This window comes from Neovison vison, chromosome 11 (assembly GCF_020171115.1).
Source record: "Neovison vison isolate M4711 chromosome 11, ASM_NN_V1, whole genome shotgun sequence".
Lineage (NCBI taxonomy): Eukaryota > Metazoa > Chordata > Mammalia > Carnivora > Mustelidae > Neogale > Neogale vison.
In genome coordinates, this window is record NC_058101.1 from 99885073 (window position 1) to 99907086 (window position 22014).

Consider the following 22014-nt stretch of genomic DNA (forward strand, 5'->3'; position numbering starts at 1 on the left):
TGCTTTTTAAACCTACAAGGTATATTCTGCTACTATAACAAATTACCATAAATTTAGTGGCTTAAAACAACACAAATTTATTATTTTACAGTTCCAGAGGTCAGAAGCCCAAAATCAGTTCATGGGGCTAAGGTCCAAGTGTCATGGGCAGAGATGGTTCCTTCTGAGGCTCCAAGAAGAGAATCCCTCTCCCTGCCCTTTTCAGTTTCTAGTGGCCACCTGCATCCCTTGGCTTGTGTCCCCTTCCTCCATCTTCAAAGCACATCACTCCCACCTCTGCTTCTGTGGTCTCATTACTTTCTCTGCTGGCTGACTCCTTCTGATTCCCTCTAATCAGGTCTGTTGTGATTATATCAGGCCCACCCAGATCCAGGATAATATCCCCACTTCCTAATCTTAGCTGCAAAGATTTCAAAGATTAGGATGCGAACATAGTACCGGGCCATTACTCAGCTCACCACATCAGATGTCAATGGCAGCTTTTCAAAAAACTATACTGTAACTTCTACAGTTTCAGTAAAACCAATTTCAAAATTTCACCAATTCTGGGACACCTGTTTGGCACAGTCAGCTAAGCGTCTGCCTTTAGCTCAGGTCATGATCCCGGGGTCTTGGGATGAGTCCCACATCGACGCCTTGCTCAGCAGGGGCCTGCTTCCCTCTCTGCCTGCCTCTCTCTCTGATGAATAAATAAATAAGATCTTAAAAAAAAACTTACCAATTCTAAGATGCTCCCCAAATTAAGAGATAAAAATGTAAAAAAAAAAAAAAAGTGTCTTAGAATCGATGAAGTAATAGAATTACTGCATCCACCAAATGGCTTAACAGTGACTCACAAAAAGAGCATCAACAAATCACTGAAAAGCAGAAAAATTCAGATTATATACAATCTCTGAAAAGCTTCTACATTCTTAGCCTCAAGTGAGGTGTATCTGTATAAAAAAGGAAACAGATTATTCTAACACATTATCTACTCACTGTTACCAAACTGACTTGAGAAGTAAACATAAGATTTTCAACAAATAGGCTATATACTTTTCAATGGAGGTACTTAACTGGTCAGCCTGGTTTATACCATCAGTTAGATACCAGTTAGATACAGCCTCTGGTTTTTCTCTAGGCATCTATGCCCTTCTTGGCAAGACTAAATTATCACAAGATCTACCCAAAGGATGTATCTGCCTCAGGAACATAATCTCTTTCTAGAGACTAGATTCCCACCAAAGAAAAATTTATTTCTTGCTGTAAGCAAGCCAGACATGAAAATCCAAATTTACAAGGTAAATATTTTATGAAATATCTAGTCACTATACATTTATAAAAAAAATTAATCATAAGCTCTCCTTAAATGAGTTTCCTCATCTTCTCCCTTGTCAGAGAAGTAACATTTCTTTAAAAGATTTTACTTATTTATTTGACAGAGAGAGAGAAATCACAAGTAGGCAGAGAGACAGGCAGAGAGAGAGAGGGAAGCAGGCTCCCCACTGAGCAGAGAGCCCGATGCGGGGCTTGATCCCAGGACCCTGGGATCATGACCCAAGCCGAAGGCAGAGGCTTAACGTACTGAGCCACCCAGGCATCCCAGAAGTAACATTTTTAATATCCAGAATATTTGCTCCATTAGTCTTTTCTTGAATCACATTTCAATATTTTTTTAAGTCAGATTAAAGTTTTTTTTCCAGCACCTTAAAAAGAACATCAAGGTCAGTAAAGAAAAGCTCCTCTATCCTACAGAGACACATTCATACTAACCTGGAGAGGCAGAATCAGATATAAGAACATAATTTATTCATCATTGAACTACCAAGAAATAGGTCAATAGCCAGCTACTATGCATTTTAACAATCATTTCTGTTAAAGAATGCCACCAGTAAATAGTCACACAGCCCTGATCTGCTTTCCTGTTATACCCCACAAAGCTGCCCTCTTGCCCCAGGCCCACAAGACCTCCTCATGATCCAGCTAATTAAAAGACTAAGGCCTGGAACATTACAGGCTTACAGAATCCTGTTCTGGTGTCAAGGCTGGTATCCATTTAGTCATCAGTACACATAGTACTGATTACTCAATATTTTGGATATAGGACCCCTGGCAATAAAGTATCAATAATGTTGCTAAACTATACATTTTTTACAAGCATAAAAAATATATGACCAGTACACCCCTAGTGATTTTATTTTTATTTTTTTAAAAAGATTTTATTTATTTGAGAGAGAGAGATCACAAGTAGGCAGAAAGGCAGGCAGAGAGAGAGAAGAGGGGAAGCAGGCTCCCTGCTGAGCAGACAGCCCTATGCAGGACTCACAATCCCGGGACCCTGAGATCATGACCTGAGCCGAAGACAGAGGCTTAACCCACTGAGCCTTAACCCACTGAGCCACCCAGGTGCCTCTTAGTGATTTTAAAAATGAGGAATTCCTGGGGTGCCTGGGTGGCTCAGTCAGTCGAGCATCCGACTCTTGATTTCGGCTCAGGTCATTATCTCAGGGTCCTGGGATGGAGCCCCACATCAGGCTCAGTGCTCAGTGGAGAACCTGCTTAAAGATTCTCTCTCTCTTTCTCCCTCTGCCCCGCCCCACTTCCACGTGTTCTCTCTTTAAAATAAATCTTTTTTAAAATGAGGAATTCCAATCACATCTGGATACCCTGGATTATTCTTTTCTAATGGAAGACTAATAGCCACAAAACTAACTGTCCCAGTCACTGCTGGCAGACAGAGCCCACAGCCAGACACAGTCTATATGACCATTTGGATGAAATCTCACTGCATTAAGTCCATCAGTTTTCCTCTTTGGCTGCTTTAATAAAGAGTGTTAAGAGTAACGGGACTGGGGTGCTTGGGTGGCTCAGTGGGTTAAAGCCTCTGCCTTCTGCTCAAGTCATGGCCTCACAGCCCTGGGATCAAGCTCCGTATCAGGCTCTCTGCTCAGTGGGGAGCCTGCTTCCCCCTCTCTCTCTGCCTGCCTCTGCCTACTTGTGATCTCTCTCGCTCTGTCAAATAAATAAATAAAATCTTTAAAAAAAAAAGAGTAACGGGACCAAAACAAAACAGATACTGGTTGAGAACCTACTATTCGCCAAGAACTCTGCTTTTCTCTACATAATCTTACATGATTCTTAAAACAACCCTGTGAAGTAGCACTATCCTATCATCATTTTACAAATAAGGACATGCAAGGTCATTAATATATACAGATTCAAATAGTTGGTAAGTAGTGAAAAGGTCAAGCATTGCAGGTTCCAAAGCTTATTTCACAATACCTGTTTCTCAGAAATACTAGGAAAAACAAGCAAGCTACAACTTGGCCATTGGCTTAGGCGAGGCATTTTACTACTCCCTCTCGCCTCCCTACCTCATCCTGCTTTTCTTTGGCTCCTATTACAAGCAGTTTCAGCACAGAATTTTAAGAAAACTTGAAACCAATTAAATCCACCTTCCCACAAGCCAGCTAGCTGAAGTAGATGGCCATTAGAGGGAACCTTCCAAGAGCAGATCTGTTGGAGGCAGGAAGGGCTGGGCAGCGGAAGAAGATAATAAAAAGACGGAAACAGTGATTGAGCCTTAAATATAGGAAAGGATAGGGAGAGCTGGCCCTACACAGATCCTTTTAGAGGCGTCTTCAAAAACAATAGTGAATATGAAACCAAGTTCACTTACTCAGTTGAGTGCCTACTGCCTGCTGCCATTGGGAATATGATGAGGAAAACTCATAGAGTCTCCACCATCTGAAGAAATTACATCCTGGTATTCTGAAGGAGATGGAATGTAGGAGACTCTCATTTGCTAAGTATCTCATTTTGCTAAGCATCAAGTACTTTAAAAATAGTTACTTATTTAATATAATTCTCTCAACAACTCCGGAAGGAAGGTATTATTATCCTCTTTAGCTCAAAGATGTTAAGTAATTACCTCTACAAAACCAGGAGCTGTATCAAAGCCGTCAACCTTCTCACTAGCCCACACCTTCTGACAATTCTGAATAAAACAACCGATCTGCTCTCGCATGCAGGGCTGACTGTGAGGATGCTCTCATTTCTAGGAAAGTCCACTGAAGACTGGCTCAAAAGTTTCAGTGTCTTTAGGCTTCTAATACTTCAGGGTTTACAGATAATTAGGAAAATGAAGTTAGCTGAAATACTATAACCAGTGGCAAGGAATGGGGTTTACAAAAATTATTACAGATCTAGTCTCAGAAACCAGGGGGGAGGGAGGGTGTGGAGTAGGAATAAGATACCACAATAACTAATGCAACACAAACAGCAATGAAAAAGAAAAATTAAACCCAGATAAAAGGCACTTGTTTATATATGGAATGATTTTTAAGATTCTTGAGATATTAATCAGCTTAGAAGGAAATGCTGTATCCAGATGGTTACATTACACCATGGCAATATCTTCACCAGAGGACCTGATGCTTCTGCTAAACTATAAAGGAAGACTAGAAACCTGAGACACAGATCCTGCTCTGAGCAAAAGGAACTTACTTCAGACACACTAGGGAGATTTTCATCCTTTTAAATTTTGCATGTGCTCTCAAAGCTGAAGGGTTTCCTATAACTGACCAGATAGTACTGCTGAGCAAAGGGTATGTTTATATCTTCCATAATGGATCCCAGTAATTCCCATTACTAACTCATCTTTCTCACATGATTGGCTATAGAAATGATAAAACTGCCAGTAGTATCATTCCTGGAAAAGGCATATGGAAAGAAGAAAACACGTTTTCATTCGAAAACGAGCACCATTTGCTTCTTAAATAGAATGAAGTGATAGTGGTTTACTGTTAAATCTGAGTGCCCCCCCCAATCAAAAGCTTTTAAACTATCTCTTTCAGGGGCACCTGGGCAGCTCAATTGGTTAAGTCTCTGCCTTTGGCTCAGGTTGTGATCCCAGGGTCCTGGGACTGAGTCCCGCATCGGGTGCTCTGCTTGGTGGGAGGACTGTTTCTCCCTCTCTCACTCCCCCTGCTCGTGTTCCCTCTCTTACTGCCTAATAAATAAACAAAACCTTTAAAATAAATACATTAATAAATAAACTAATTAAAACATCTCTTTTAATTTAAGTCAACTGGGAGAAATTTTGGAATTACACCATCATATTACCAGGATATTATTTCACCCAATCTTCCCTTCTTTGAGGACTGGGTTTTGGAGAGACTCTCAAAAGGTGGAGTAAAATCTGAAGAATATTCAACTAACACTTCATATGGAAGTACAAATAATTCTAAAAGCCTATAACCTGCTCAGTGAAAAACAAGTATAGAAATACTAGTACACAAAAGGAAGTTTAAGACAAGTACATCACAGGCTCAAGTCAAACTGTATCTTCAAATGAGTGGGGGGGAAAGCATGTGAGCAGTTAAACCTAGAAAACAAAAGTGATAATGAAGTCTCAGTTTTCTGCCTATTCCCTACCCTTGCAAAAACAGGTCAAAGTCTCTAAAGAGACTTTCTATAGTCTCTTAATAAAAAGAGAACTGGAGGAATTAGGAAGACTGAATTGGACTTGATGTAACAAATGTTTAATGAATACCTGAATATACAGCAGTGACAAGAGCAACAGAACTGCAGCCCTCACAAAGTTTACACAGGAACTGGTGAAAAACATACCCACCTAACCTTTCCGGATCTTGGTTTCATCTACAAAACTGGACATCTACAAAAGTGGACCAGGTGTTTTTCAGATTGCACTCCAAGAACACCTGAACCCCTACCTCTATTTTAACTGTAGCAGGTTCACTTTTTTTGGATTTCTCCATCAGTGCTCTAGCCACTACTTTCTTTGAAAAAATAAATCTGATTTTTAAATGGTCGGATAACCATTAAAATAAGTGATCACTAGACACCATTTCAGTTTAACAATTCTGTCTTCTGTAATGTTTCATATGCACACTTCTGACCTGTTTCTTTTCACCATGTCTGGAATTCCACGGAGACACATTAAAAGGCAAACTGTTTCATGTAGGCCTAAAGAATAAACCAAAACCCCGAAGGATTGCTTAATCTTTATCTATAAATGCCAATACAATGCAGCAAAAAAATTTTTTCTAAGATTAGCAAAAAAAAACAACCACAAACCCAAAAACTAGATTTGACCTTGTTACTTCTCAACTTAAGCTACTACCTTCCACAAAACAACAAAAAAATTGACCCTAGTTCTTTATCTTTTTTAAATTGAGATATAACTGACATAGGCTCTATTAGTTTCCAGTATGCAACATGATTCAATATTTGTATAAATTACAAAAATGATCATAGAATAAGTGTGGTTAACGTCTGTCACCATACATAATTACAGATTTTTTTTTTCTTGTGATGAGAACTGGTAAAATTTACTCTCTTGGCCTATGAAGGAGATGGAATGTAGGAGGAATTTAATTTCTAAATTCCATGCCAATGACATTTAAGGCTTTTCTGCAACCTGACTCCTTTTTAAGTATTCCTTTCAGCTTCAATGCCTTGGGTTCTCCCTATTACCCAGCACACTTCTTGCCGCTTGACACCTTAGTTTCTAAACATGCCATGCACTTTCACAATTAGAGACTAGTTCATGCTGTAACCTCTGCCTCAAGACAGTCTTGCCCTCTTAATCCTACCCTTCAAATCCATCAAGGTCAGAACCAACTTGAATGTCAACAAAATAAAGGTGAATTTAGGATACAGGCAGGGATTCTGATTTCTACTAGGCTAATATTAAGTACCCAACTGGTAAATACCAACAAATGCTGAAATGAATTATGTTAAAGTAATGATTACAAACAGTAGAAACTAAGCATCATCTATATTTGGCTTCTAATGTTCTTAACAGATTTAATATCCTCATTACAATAGATATCCTGGCATCTCTTGGGCCTTCACAAAATTTGTAAGGCTAAGAGCCGTATTTGCCACTTTTTAAAAAAAATCATTCACAGGGCACCTGGGTGGCTCAGTGAGTTAAAGCCTCTGCCTTGGGCTCAGGTCATGATCCCAGGGTCCTCGGATCCAGCCCCACATCGGGCTCTCTGCTCTGCGGAGAGCCTGCTTCCTCCTCTATTTCTCTGCCTGCCTCTCTGCCTACTTGTGATCTCTGTCAAATAAATAAATAAAATCTTGAAAAAGAATCATTCACTAACAAAATAACGCATACCCAGAAAATCAAGAAAAGACAATCCTTGGATCACTGTTAAACATGGGTTTACAATACTCCAAAAGACTTGCAATCTCTCCTTAAAAAAACATGTGCTAGTTCCTTTACACAGAAGAACGTTTAAAAGGAAAAACAACAATTTATATCAAGTTTACAAGGACAAACACTGCTCAGAAATATGAATGTTCAGGACAGGAACACAAAATCTACTACACTGTTCACTCTACACCCTAGTAAACAATGACCACTGGAAGTAAAGCATGTAATATTGACAAGTATGGCTGATCCAAAAGATAGCCGGCCCAAGACATCACTTTTATGAAAAAAAAAAAAAAAAAAAATTCAACCTCTGATACTCAGGATAAACGGTATTCATGTTTGAAAAGTGTCAGCTGAAAAACCACATAGTGGCTGAACTGATTTATATAGTCCAGTGAATTTCCATTAACCATTTGGACAAAACAGGTCAGTCTAACAACTGTTTGAAAAGTACTAGTGTAGTTTTGTTCTCTTACAAAAACAGGGCCTTTTTCATGACTTTCGAGGGTTCTCATCTAAAATACTATCAAGTTTATAACGTGAGGTCCCCCTTCCCCGGCACCACCCACAAACATTCAGATCCCAACGATCAGGGAATAAATATCCTAGAAATGATCGTTTTTCACTTGAATCTCCCGCATACTAAAATGCTACGACTTTAGCATGAACGCGGCTTTCAAGTCGCACTGGCTGCAGCCTGTGTGAAGGCCTTGGAAGCTTCCCTCCAAGCGGGGCTAACTCTAGCATGCTGTCGTCTTTCTGAAAGTGGAGCTGGCGGAAAAAAAAAAAGCCGCCCCCCCCCCCACAATCTAAAGGTGTTCGTTTAAATCCGTCTGACACCTGCTCCCTTTCCAACACCACAAGCAGACTCTGAACGCCAGAGCGGCAGCCGCAGCAGCAATGACAGAGCCTGCGGCCGAACTGGGTCAGGATTAGGGTTACACTTGTGTTGCATATTTACACCCTTTTGTCTACAAACTTGAGCGCTAACTTAAGTTCCCTTCAAGGCAACGTGCTCGCTGGGCCGCAGAAATCAAAGCAATTTTCCTGAGACGGGAAGGGCACAATCCGTACAGCTCGCGGGCTACACCAGGCTTCCCCACACCGCGCACTCCGCGGCCTCGGCTTTTCGCCGGCGAAAGGGTCGTTCGGGGCAACTCGCCGGCGCTCAGGCCGGGTTACGAGGGTTTTTTAAAGCGGACCTGGGCCCCTCCTTGTCCACCTCCCCTACTAACCCCGGACGCCTTCGGGCCTAGGGTCACATTACGTAAACAGCCCCGGCCCCAGCTTTCCCGGGTCGGCCCCCGCCCCCGCGCCAGGGCGCCCGTCCCCTCCCCCCCGCGCCCCGCACCCAACGCCCCGCGCCCCCCCCCACAGTCCGCCCCCAGCTTAGCCTCGTCCGCGGCTCCCCTCACCTTCGCCCCCACCCACGGCATCCCCCGCCCCATCACCCCTCTGGGCCGGGCCCGGTGTGTCCTGAGCGGCCGCGCAGGCTGCCCCGCCGGCGCTAGGCCCCGCGCTCCGCTGGGGCGGGCCGCCTCACCGTTCTGCTGGTGCGGCGCCGGGCCCGGGCCTGCGGGCGTGGCGGCTCCTGAGGCTGTGGCTCCGCCAAGCTTGGGCGAGATCCGGGCGCTGGCGGCCGGATGAGGGGACTCGGCGGGGGCCGACATGACGGCGCGGCTGGCGGCGGCGGCGGCTCCGCTTCGGGGAGATGGGCGGAGGGAAGGGAAGGCGGGGCCGGAGAGGCGAAAGGAAGAGGAAGGAACGCGCCCCGCGTCACCGAGGGAGTCGCCCGGGACCGCGGCCGGGCGTGCCGGCGCTGCACCGCGGAGCCAAGCTGGGCCGCCGCGAGTGCCGCGATCCTGGCCTCTGGCCTCTGGCCCCTGACCCCTGGCCAGTCCCGCCCGGCGGTGCTGCGCGCCCCCAACGCTGAGTGCGAGGTTCCAGCCTCGGGTCGGTCCCCGCACCGCGGGCCTCGGGCCGCCGCTGCAACGCCCCCTGCCGGCGGAAACGCGGCGCTTTCAGGCCCAAGGCGGAGCGGGGGCGGGGGGGGGGCCGCGGCCTCACTGCCAACTTGGCTACAAAGGCTCCGGCCTCGGCGTAGCCAGGGTCGCTATGAGGCGGGAGGGATGGACCGCGGTAGGAGAAGAAAACCTGGGCCGGCTCCCACCGGTGCGGAGGCAGGCGCGCGGCGAGCCTGGCGCGACGTTGCTGCGAGGGTGATCCGAGAGCCGCGGGATGACATCCGGTGCCCCGGGGCCACGCTGCACCGGGCTGACCCCACCCACCCGTTCTCCCTTCCCCCGAAAGAGAACCCTGGATTCGGTTTTGGTTTTTAATCCTGAATTTTACCCCCCTTACTTTTAACTAAAGGAAATATGAGTTTCAGGGTCCCTGAATTCCCAGGGAATTCTAACCCTCGGCAGAGGAGAAGGAAACATTTCTCTTTGATAAGCACAAGAATCGAAATAATATTCTAAACTTTTCCCGCTGAGTTAAACCTCGGGAAAAGGGAAGGAGAAAACAGTAAGAGAAACTGGAGGACAAGCTTTATCTTTATGATTTTTGCCAAGGGTAGCTTCATTCTTTTGATGTTTAGAAAAGAAGCTCCAGCATCCGAAGCAAAAATTCAGTTTGCTTCCTCTACATTGAAATTTTTGAATCCCTGACCTGTCCCAGCATGCTAACAGGCAAGCAAGTCTTGGACTACATTAGCCAAGTCGTCTCGCCATCTTGGAATTCTGAGTATGCTACCATCACTCTGTATTCGAAATGAAATTGCTCAGAAACATCATTGAACTCGAAATGGGATCTAGCAAGATATTTCTGGAGTGATAAGTCTAATTTACTGAATTAATTATGGAGATCATGTAGTGTGTTCCGAAATAATGCAAAGCTTGCCTCTCCTCATTGCCATAAATTAATGGTACTTGGTGCTTTAATGACCCAAATGGACTACAAATAGGATTTCAGTGGTTGGGTTTGTACTTTTGGGTTTTAGGATTTTCAACGATATATCACACTCCACTGAGACAGAGGGAGAAGCTGTTTTCCAACACTTTTCTAGGAGTTTTTTGAAAAAAGGCTCAGAAGAAAAACTCCTGGATAAGGGCTACCATTATGAGGGTAAGGGAATAACGAGGCAATTGGTATTGTGCCCCTGAATGTATTTTCCTGGGTATAGGAATCCCATTTTCATCACAGGTATATGGAATGAAGGTGAGCCCTGTTACTTTAGGGGTGACTCCTAATGAGGTGGGCTGGGACCATATGTTTCCTCAGATCTTCGCCACAGTCTTTACAACCTAAATTGCTTCCACTTTGTCCACTAATTCACTGTGGTTTTTTCTAGTATGGTTATAAGAATCTTTTGCATGTCAGATCCTACAACCTTTTAAAAAATGTTATTTCAGGGGCGCCTGGGTGGCTCAGTGGGTTAAGCCGCTGCCTTCCGCTCAGGTCGTGATCTCAGGGTCATGGGATCGAGTCCCGCATCGGGCTCTCTGCTCAAGCAGGGAGCCTGCTTCCCTCTCTCTCTCTGCCTGCCTCTCCATCTACTTGTGATTTCTCTCTGTCAAATAAATACATAAAAATCTTTAAAAAAAAATGTTATTTCACTCCATTACTTTAAGTTCCATGACTGTCATCAATGGAGAAAAGTAGGGAAAAGAGGAAGGATTGAATGAATACTTAACCATGTACCAGGCACTGTACTAGTCACTTGAACATTTAGTCCTCACAATAACTTTACAGGATATTTTTCTTATCCCCACTTTACCAGAAGAAACTAAGCCTTAATAGAGTTCAAGTCATCTTAGTAAAAATCATGAACCTGTAAGTAGCAGAACCAGAGATCAAACCAAGTTCTATTTAGCTCCACAATCTTTGTTCTTTCACTACAAACTCTGCTGGGTTCCTTTACATTTTTCTTCATAAAGCTATGCTAATTATCATGTACTATTTTGCTTGTCAAAGGATTTTCAGTTTTACATATTTAAAATTTGTTCCAGTATTCTTTAGAATGGTGGATCTCAAAATGTTTGAAATGCAAATTATTAGGTCCCACCCAGGACCTACAGAACTCTGGACAGGGCACCCAACAGCAGTCTCTCCTGGTGATTCTGACACACAGGAGAACAGGAGAACAGGAGAAACACTGCTTTTGAATAGCAAAGTTAAGCTGAATTGGTTCGTTTTTTATTTAACATTAGGAGGTGATGCTCTTTTTCTTCAGGACATCTCTTCAAATTTTGTTTAAACCAGTCATTAAAAGTCATAGTTTTTAGATGTGCGAATACACATCTAAATACAGAAATGCCAAATGTGGTAGGGCCTGTGTCAGTTCTGAAATGATGGGCAGTTTGGAGGCAAATGCTGACTCCAAGTCTGTGTTCAGTGGGAAAGTGCTATAATTGAAATTAAGCCCTTCTGCAGGTACAGGAGGGACGTTTTTGCCGAGTGTGAAGTTCTGACACACGCACCACTATTTGTCACCCCTAACTTGGGAGTCCTATTCTCTATAACAGAAGGTGCAAGAGATTTCACAACTAAAGATCAGTGTGTATCTCAGAAGATGATAGTCCAATTCTTTCTGTATCTTCCTCAGACAGTTTTTTTTTTGTTGTTTTGTTTTTTAATTCTCTAGTTTTTAAATCCTGTTTGACCTGTTTGACTTTGTGGAACACCTTTTCTCTCTTATTTATTTATTTATTATTATTATTTTTTAAAGATTTTATTTATTTATTTGACAGAGAGCGAGATCACAAGTAGGCAGAGAGGCAGGCAGAAAGAGAAGACGAAGCAGGCTCCCCACTGAGCAGAGAGCCTGACTCGATCCCAGGACCCTGAGATCATGACCTGAGCCGAAGGCAGACAACCCACTGAGCCACCCAGGCGCCCCCACCTTTTCTCTTTTAGAAGCTTTCCTTCTTAGGTGTCCCATCCCCCAATATGAAAAATTATTTTCTTTTTTCTCTTCCTCTATCTGGTATATTTACACATTTAATACATTTTTAGTAGGCCCACACTTTGAGTAGCAAGGTTATATCTGAACATCAAAGACATAGCTAAGATCCTAAAAGAAATGGGATTATTAGGCAAATAATTATCACATAGTCAACCTGTGCACAAAAATACGTGCAGGAAATTCTCTCAGGTTCTTACTTAGAATATTTGGCTATTATTTTAGATCTACAGTACTGTAATTTCTATACTTCTCCAGCCCATAGCAAGTTAGAAACAATGAGTCACAAGGCCAGGGAAAGAGCTATTATTGATACAGACACATTGAGAGCAACAATTGCTATTGGCAAAATAAATACATTAAAGACAAGAAAATTGGTAAAATGGGAGAACTGAAAATGCACAGCAGTCTGAAGCAATTAGTTAAATTGAACAACCGTATATATTCCACTGGGAATATGATAAACGTGGCCCACAAGTCTGCCATCTGAGAATTTCTAACCTGCTATTCTGAAGGGAATTGAATGAATGGAATTCTCATTTACTGAGCACCTACTATATAACTTGGAATCTCTTTAGAATAGCTGTCTCTCTACACATACACACACACAGAGATATATAGCAGCAAGGATATACAACCTATTTTAGAACCCTTAGAAATTCTTACATATGATTAGGCTAGGTTCCTAAAGTACCGTTGTTTCTAAGCCCCAATATTCGCAAGTCCTGAGTAAGTAGTCCTGGGCCATATATGCATGTCCACCAAACAGAAAGTTGAGTCACCTCTTTGAGGTTTTAGGAGCAAGCTTACTCTTCTCTTTTTTTGCCTGTAGCAAACGATAAGTGGTGCCTCTCAAACGTCAGTGTGTATATGAATCACTTTGAGAATCTTGTTAAAAGACAGTTTCTGATTTGGTGTATTTGGGGATATCATGAGATTCTGCATTTCTTTCTTCTTTCTTTTTTAAAGATTGTGTTTCTTTTACTTTATTTTAAAAGATTTTATTTATTTATTTGATACAGAGAGAGAGAGATCACAAGTAGGCAGAGAGGTAGGCAGAGAGAGAGGGGGAAGCAGGCTCCCCGCTGAGCAGAGAGCCCAATGTAGGGCTTGATCCCAGGACCCTGGGATCATTACCCGAGCTGATGGCAGACGCTTTAACCCACTGAGCCACCCAGGTGCCCCTAAAGATTGTATTTATTTATTTGACACAGAGGGATAGCTAGAGAGAAAAAGAGAGAACGCACGTGCGCAAGCACAAGCAGAGGGAGCGGAAGGCAGAGAGGAGAGAGAAGGAGGCTCCCCGCAAAGCCTGATGTAGGACTTGATCCCAGGCCTCTGGAATTACAACCAGAGCCGAAGGTAGACGCTCAGCCTAACTGACTGAGCCACCCAGGTGCCCCGATATTCTACATTTCTAATGAGCTCCCAGGTGATGCTGATGCTGCCGGTTCTGGCATTTCCCTGGCATTCTACAGCAGCAGTACTTTCTTAGACCTTTAAGATACCAAACCAGCTTCTAATGGGTTAATGGCCATGGGATGTTGATACTGATCACCTTGCCACATATTCAGCAGTGTTTCCATTTTGGCATTTACCTTTCCTCTTGCTGATCATTGTCTGTAATAGAAAAAATGGTGTATTACCTCAGGCTGCCACAACAAGATACCACAGACTGGGTGACTTAAATAACAGAAATTTATTTTCTCACAGCTCTAGAGGCTGAAAATCCAAGTTCAGGATGTCAGCTTAGTAAAGCTCTGGTGAGAGCTCTCTTCTGGACTTGCAGAACTCGGCCTTCTCATTATGTCCTCATATGACAGAGAGACATACTTCTCTGGTGTCTCTTTGCGTAAGGACACAGGTTCTATCAGATCAGATCTCCATCCTTATGATCTCATGTAACCTTAAATCACTTCTTAAAGATCTAGCTCCACTACAGTCACGTGGGGTTTAATGCTTCAACATATGAATTTGAAGTGGGGGCACAATTCAGTCCATAACAATGGCATGATTCGCTCTTTGCCCTGCCAATTCACCGTATACTTAATTATTATGAATTTCCATTCCTAAATCCCTTTATCTTCAAAGCCTTACTCTGAATACCTTCAAAATTCTCACTGCTCTCGGGGCACCTGGGTGGCTCAGTTGGATAAGCGACTGACTGTCTTCGGCTCAGGTCATGATCCTGGAGTCCCAGGATCAAGTCCCACATCAGGCCCTCTGCCTGGGAGGGCAGGGAGCTGGCTTCTCCCTCTGCCCCTCACCCCTTTCATGCTCTCTCTCTCTCAAATAAATAAAATCTTAAAAAAAAAAATTCTCACTGCTCTCTCCCTGACATGGGATTCATATTTATAAAATACACTTTAAAAATGTAAACTCAGGGGCACCCAGATGGCTCAGCCAGTGAAGCTGCCTTCGGCTCAGGTCATGAACTCAGGTTCCTGGCATCAAGCCCTGCGTCAGGCTCTAAGATCAGCAGGGAGTCTGCTCTCTCTCCCTCTCCCTCTGTTCCCTCTCCTTCAAATAAATAACTGAAATCTTAAAAAAAAAAAAAAAAGTAAACTCATAGGTTCCAAACTGATAAGAAGATGACCCAGATCAGAACTTCCCAACTGAAGAGCTAGGGCACACTGTGGCCCACAGTGCATTGAGAGATGCGGGAAATATCCATCCTTCTCAAACAGTGGGACAACTCAGGGAGCCTATGGGTGATCCCCAGCCTAGTTTCCTTCCCTGCAACATCCTTGTGTGTTTACCCCTCAGAAACTCCCTTATTTTCTGGGTGGCAGAGACCATGAAGGGGCTGGGAAGGGCTACCCGCCACTAAAATTACTGAGCACAATCTTTAGTGCCATCTGCTGGAAGCACGCAAAATTGACAAACTTGCTCCAGAAGATAAATTTTTATTTATTTATTTATTTTTAAAGATTTTATTTTTATTTATTTGACAGAGAGAGATCACAGTAGGCAGAGAGGCAGGCAGAGAGAGGGGAAGGGAAGCAGGCCCCCTGCTGAGCAGAGAGGCCGATGCGGGACTCAATCCCAGGACCCTGAGATCATGACCTGAGCCGAAGGCAGCGGCTTAACCCACTGAGCCATCCAGGCATCCCTATGAAGCTACATAAGTTAAAACATCCTAAGAAGGGGTGTTTCTATATTACAGATCTAGTTCATTTTTTTTTGTTACTAGTGGAAAGGATAAGATTCAATTACATAAAAAGGTCAATGATGTGAAACAATTCTCTTCAAAACATCCCAGATTAAATATGTCAAATGTACTGATTCAGTTAGGACACACTTTTAAAAAATCATTACGATGACAAGGTTTTTAGGAAACGATATATAGAGGTGGCTGAGTGGCTCAGTTGGTTAAGCATCTGGCTCGTGAGTTCAGCGCAGGTCATGATCTCATGGGTCATGAGATCAGGCCCAAGTCAGGCTCTGAGCTCAAGGTGGGAGGGTGGGGAGGTCAGCCTGAGATTTTCTTTCTCTCCCTTTGCCCCTCCCCCCACTCATGCATGCTCTCTCAAGTTAATGAATAAATCTTTAAAAAAAAAAAAAAAAAGTTTGGAGAACCTGGGTGGCTCAGTTGGTTAAGCAACTGCCTTTGGCTCAGGTCATGATCCTGTAGTCCCAGGATCAAGTTTCGCATCAGGCTCCCTGCTCAGCAGAGAGTCTGCTTCTCCCTCTGACACTCCACTTCTCCTGCTCTCTCTCTCTCAAATAAAAAAATCTTAAAAAAAAAAAAAAAAAGATTGACATATAAAAATGTGCAAGAATTTGTGGGTGGGGGGGTGGACTAGAGAAAATGAGTCTAACTTCCTAAAATATTAGAAAGCTTTCTTCTAAAGAGTGGTTAAGTCTATTGGTTCAGGTGTCAGAACAGGACAAATGAGCTGAATTTTGATCATGAGCTACATTTAATCTGGGATTCTGGGAATTCTGGAAAAGGGAGCCCCATAGTGGGAGAGAAGTTCAACTATACATGCTCCACACTTGCTCTCCATTCCAGCTTCCATAACTTGTCATTCAATTTGCCACATGGATTTCATTTAGTTTGATATTTTCAATAATTACAAAAATGCTTATTAATATCCTTACAGTCTTTAAAAGCATATCCAACTAAAATTCCAACAAAATTTAAATCTCTGTTGTGGACTGAATTCTGTTCCCTGTAACTTGTATGTCAGAAAGCAAGAATTCCTGTCCCCTTCAAAAGTCCTAGAGGGACTAAAAATCAGATTGACATGAAGCAAATTAAAAGAAGAAAATCAAATGTAAGAGCATATGTACAAGGAGTCCACATAGACATGGAAATTCCAGAGACCAGCAAAACGAGGTATGTATGTCATTCTGGACTAAGAAGGGGGAAGGGATTTGGGACCTCAGAGGAAAGGAATGTAATTCCAGGAAGATAAGAAGATTAGATGTTTGATGATTAGGTGTTTGGTAATTAGATGTTTGCCCTGCGGGGTAGATGGGTCACACAGATAAATTTTATCTTTGCTAATACCCTTATTCTGGAAAGATTCTTTAACTTAGATTCTTCTACGTAGTTAAGGGAAGGGCAAAAGTTTCTCCTGGGTGCACAGGTTCTCAAAATAATCTGCATGCCAAAGAGATAAGTTCTCCAGGGGCCTAACGGACCCCTCCTCAAGTCCTAACCACTCCTAACTCAGAATGTGACTGTATTTGAAGATAGACCCTTGAAAGAGGTAATTAAGGTAAAATGAGGTCATATGGGTTGGCCGTAATCGATGTGACTGGTGTCTTTATAAGAAGAGATGAGGACACAGATATTTGTGCACAGAGGAAAGACCATGTGAGGACAGAGCAAGCAGGCCACCATTTATCTGCCAGCCAAAGAGACTCCTCGGTAGAAACCAAACCTGTTGAATCCTTGATCTTGGACTTCAGACCTTCAGAGTATGAGAAAATGAATTTTTTTTTTAAGATTTATTTATTTATTTGAGAGAGCGAGAGCGAGAGAGTGCGCGTGCACGAGGGGGAGGAGCAAAGGGAGAGGGAGAAAGAATCTCAAGCAGACTCTGAGCTGAGAGAGAGCCTGATACAGGTCTCCTTCTCACCACCTTGAGGTCTCCACCCGAACCCAAACCAAGAGCTGGATGCTCCCCCCCCCGGCCCTACCCAGGTGCCCCAAGGAATGTCTACTGTTTAAGCCACCCAGTCTGTGGTATTTTGTTAAGGTACCCCTGGCAAGCTAATACGGTATTCTTCCCATGGGGTCTTTCTGCTGTGTTTTGTTCAAGGATTGAACTAGATTTTCTTTATTTTCTTGGCTCACACTTTGTTTCGAAAAGGTTTTTTTTCTTATTACAACTTTCTACTTCACTGGTGAAAAGTAGAAATCACGTAGAATCCTATTCACAGTGGCTGTGTAATACACTAAAACAAGTCCTTATCACATTCTAGCATATTTGGTTGGTATTATGGGGCTTGAGCTACAAGAAAGTTGGTATGGGAGAGGGTTATTTTAAACAGAAATTTCTCCCATGAGATTTTCTTCTTTTAAATATAACAACATGGGTAATGTTACTCCCCAGAAATTCTCTGAGAACATTTCTTTTGAGAAAAAACATTCAGGAAGAGAGAACGACACATTCTAAGGGATCCTACATACTTCTCACAAGGAGAGAACGGAGAGGCCTCTAGCTGTCCTCGTTTGTGGCTGGTGCCCGGCTGCATGCGGCTGATGGCTGCTCACTGAAAGGGAGTGAGCCAAGTACAAGCAATACTGAGAGAACAACAAGGAGGGACTGAGGGATTGAAAAAGGAGGAGATTTTAACTGTCATGAATAGTGAGGAATGGTACATAGAAGTGTCATAGGTAGATTTACTTTCTATTTTTTTTTCTGTGAAAGATTTCTGTGTTACAACTTTAAGAAAACCTACTGAAGATCTTTATTATTTATCAAAATCAGTCTTATTATCCTTGAATAAGACTCCCCATCGAAACTGGATGGACGGTGCCCCATTGTAGACTGCACAAACTTCATCTAAAAGCCGTCTCTAAGGCCTAGCTGTTCTTATTTCCTGGATCTGGGAGATTTCTGATACATGAGTGAACTGGGGCATTTCCTGCCTACTTTCTAAGACAAAGAGTTCTTACTTTGTTCTCCATGGAACTCTAGTACAGGTGTAGAAGTTGTAGAGCTGAAATCAGGTCATATAATCCACCGGCTTTCTCCAGAACCAAGGCAGAATAAGTCATTGGGTCTGGTATCTGTTAGTTTTCCCCCTAGCTGAAGTTTGGAAAATATGTGCTTTGAGACACACTCTGGGCTTAGGTAACAAATCTTCTCTATGTGTGTGTGTGTGGGGGGGTATGTATTATGTTGATATTGTAATCAGCCAACCAAGATAAAGTAGCAAAAAATTGTAATGGCTGCAAATACATGTGTTCTTCATAGATACAAAATGTAGTCATTTTGATAGTTAATCTGCACATATGTAAACAAAAGGCATATTCATAATTTTGTCCCATCATCATTAAGCATAAATCATAAGAACTGTATACAAATCACTACGGTTAGTAAGCAACATGTACACTTTCAAAATAAGGGAAAAGTTGGTGATAAAAATAAAATTCTTGGGTGCCTGCGTGGCTCAGTGGGTTAAGCCTCTGCCTTCGGCTCAGGTCATGATCTCAGGGCCCTGGGATCAAGTCCCGCATTGGGCTGTCTGCTCAGTGGGGAGCCTGCTTCCCCCTCTCTCTCTGCCTACTTATGATCTCTGTGTGTCAAATAAATAAATAAAATCTTTATTGCCATTTGGGGGCACCTACTATGTGGTAGGCATTGTTTTAGGTATGCTAGTATATTAATTCCACAAAATAGTAGACATTTAAAAAATAATTCTATAGGGACACCATGTGTGGCTCAGTCAGTTAAGTGTCTGCTTTTGGCTCAGGTCATGATCCCAAGGTCCTGGGATTGAGTCCAGCATTGGGCTCCTTGCTTCATGGGGAGCCTGGTTCTCCCCCTGCCTGCTGCTGCTCCTGCTTGTGCGCGCGCATGCTCTCTCTCTCTCTCTGACAAATAAATAAATAAATAAATCTTTAAGAAATCATGATTCTATAAACAAGAAATCTGAAACTCGAAGAGATTAAGAAACTTACCCCAAGATCACATTTATCTCAATAATTCAGTGAATGGGATAGGAAATGGGGGAGGCCACAAAGAAAGGAGAGAGAGCTGCCTGAAAGACTCCAGAATCCAGGTACGAAGGTAGTTGATCCCGTCTCCAGTAGCTAATGATATGGTCCATTATGAAGATTTTCTCTTCTATGCTATAGTTGAGTATAAAAAAGTATAAGAGATTTCAAGCATATTGAAGAACACCACTTTTGATTCCTCCCCACCCAAGAAGTTACAATAAGGAGATTACTGAGAACTTGAAAAAAAATGTTAGCAAACTTTATCTAGTTAGCTCACTAAAAACATTGTCGTTAACAAATCTTTCTAAATTTTTAAAAATTGGGCTTTTTAAGAAGCTCAATATTTGAGGCTGTAAGATGCAATAGCCCTCTTCCATTTAACAATTAAATTTAAAAACAAATTAGAAAGTTCTACCTCTCCCTTTGGGTTTACCTCATTTTTCTCCTGCTTTGTGGTATAACGTGTCGGTGGGCTTCCATCGCCATCTGGTGGACAATGCATAGAAGTGCTTTGACTGGAGAAGACGGGACATGAAGAGTGGGATTGAGAGGAGTTCTATAATGCAGTGAAGCTGAAAAGAATGCATGGGAATATAAACACAAAATGGACAAAAAATAGTTTGTTTCTTGGTAATTGGAAAGCTGAATCGCTTTTAGGTGTTGGATCACAAAGTAGGATGGTATGGAACCAAAGTAATGAAAATGTTCTTTAACTAATTTTCCTAGAATTAGAGTCCTTCAGCTCCACATTCCATAGTATATATCACTCCATAAACAACCCCAGCACCATGGACCATTTTAAATAAAGATGCTTACCCGGTGCTCTTGTTTGAGAGGACAGGAAGTTCTGTTTCTACATACATTTTTATTTCTATAATCGCACTTCTCTTACACCTAAAATCTCAGCATTAAGGATCTACTCTTTTTTGATAAGGTTGTCCTATGTCTTCTTAATTTTAAAGATTTTGTCCTTTTAATTTTAAAATACAGATAAGCCTTAAAGTGCTAGGGCAGAGATGTGGGTGACAGGGGACAGCAGTATGAAGGACTGGGTACCGAGTTGTTCCAAAACCCTGCCTTTCAGCACAATGACCTTGGTGGTTAGGTTGGCCGTGGGACACTTTCTGGTCAATAAGTTATGAATTAAGATTTTGAAAGTGCTATGATTCTAGGAAAGTACTTAGCATTTGACAACAGACAGCAGAGTAGATCAGAAAACTTGAGTTTTAAAAAAAATTAATTTCTTTTTGTTATTTTTCCATTAATTAAACAAATGAGACAGATCTGCATCTGGCTCAGTGGTACCTTCTTCCATAATAAATATAGGAAAATGCTATGAGATGTGATAAAAATATAATAAAATTATCTTTTTCTCGGACTCATTTAAATATATTTAGCTATATAAATACATGCTGCCTTTCAAAAACGGTCATTGTGGCAATGATATGTTGTTAGTATGCATATATGGTGGAAATCATAAACCTTTACCAGTGTCCAACCCAGTGCCTTTGCCTGCTGGCCAGACTTCAACCGCTACTGAGCAAGATAGGAGCTGCCCAAAAAGCCTCAGCCCCATAAGAGGTCATATCTGATGTGACCGGGGCATGTTTTGGGCCCTTCAAGTTCCATCAGTCATGTGCAACCTGACCCTACCCTCTCTACATTGTATTGCTCACTATTCAATTTAGGGCCAGCCCTATGGTTGGTGGTGTAGAATCCCTCTTCCCACCCAGACATGATTTCCTCCTTTTAAACTCTGACTGGGGGACTTGGGTTGGTGGATAAGGTGTTAGGTTCCTTCTGTCTAGTTCCATTTAGATTCCTTTCCTTTCTAACCTCTCTCCTCTCCTCCTCTAGGCCCCATTGTCCCGGGGTGGCAGGGAGGGCGGTAGGGTCCTAGCCAGGCTGTCACTGCATGACCCTACAGTTGACTGAACTAGAGGCAGGCACTGGACACAAACAGGCGAAGTCAGAGTCCCTCCACTTACAACCTGGGACTGACTAAAATAATCCAATCTCAGTTCTCTTAGATTGGAGTCCGTCTCCGTGGAGAAACTAGATTCTGGAGCTGTGAGAGGCCATATTCAACCATAGCGAATGCTTATCAACAGCATTTCCCTCCTGTGCCTTGTGATTTCACCGGTTAGAGGGAAGAAAGGAAAGGAGGAAAGGCAGGCAGTAAAGGATGAAAAGATCTGCTCTAAGTGGGGACAAGGCCATGAGGATGCACAGAGGAGGCAGTGCTAGTGATGAGGGCTCCCTCCAGCCCATTCTAGAGTTTCTTTCTTGCTTTCCAGATTTTATTTATTTATTTATTTGACAGAAAATGAGAGTTAGAGAAGGAACATAAGCAGGAAGGAGCTGGAGAGGGAGAAGCAGGCTCCTTGCTGAGCAGGGAGCGGGATGCGGGGCTGGATCCCAGGATCCCAGGATCACGACCTTGGCGGAAGGCAGACTCTTCACCGACTGAGCCACCCAGGCGCCCCGCATTCCTGATTTTCAACCGCAGTCCTACTACTCATAGAAAAAACTCTCTTCAAAAAAACAAAACACTCCCTTCCTTCCTATTTAAGCTCTTTTGTTTTTGTCAGGCAAATGAGTTTAAACCAATACCTCCAAGGTTATATGATATAGTTATAAGAGAAATGGCTTCACAAGCCAATCACAAATCAGTTTTACTACACTATAAAGGCCTTGTATGAG

At 42.7% G+C, this 22014-nt stretch overlaps 1 protein-coding gene across 4 annotated transcripts in view; it reads right to left on the reverse strand.

Annotated features, from left to right (window-relative positions):
* Positions 1-8858, reverse strand: part of SEC24B (SEC24 homolog B, COPII coat complex component) — a 92892-nt gene extending 84034 nt beyond the window's left edge. For 3 of the 4 annotated variants that reach the window (XM_044224285.1, XM_044224283.1, XM_044224281.1), the window contains exon 1: positions 8712-8858. In XM_044224285.1, coding sequence (XP_044080220.1) covers positions 8712-8838 — 127 coding nt within the window. In that variant the 5' untranslated portion in view covers positions 8839-8858. The remainder of the gene's footprint in view (positions 1-8711) is intronic. The other variant, XM_044224284.1, reaches the window with a different exon arrangement.
* Between the last annotated feature and the right edge of the window lie 13156 nt (positions 8859-22014).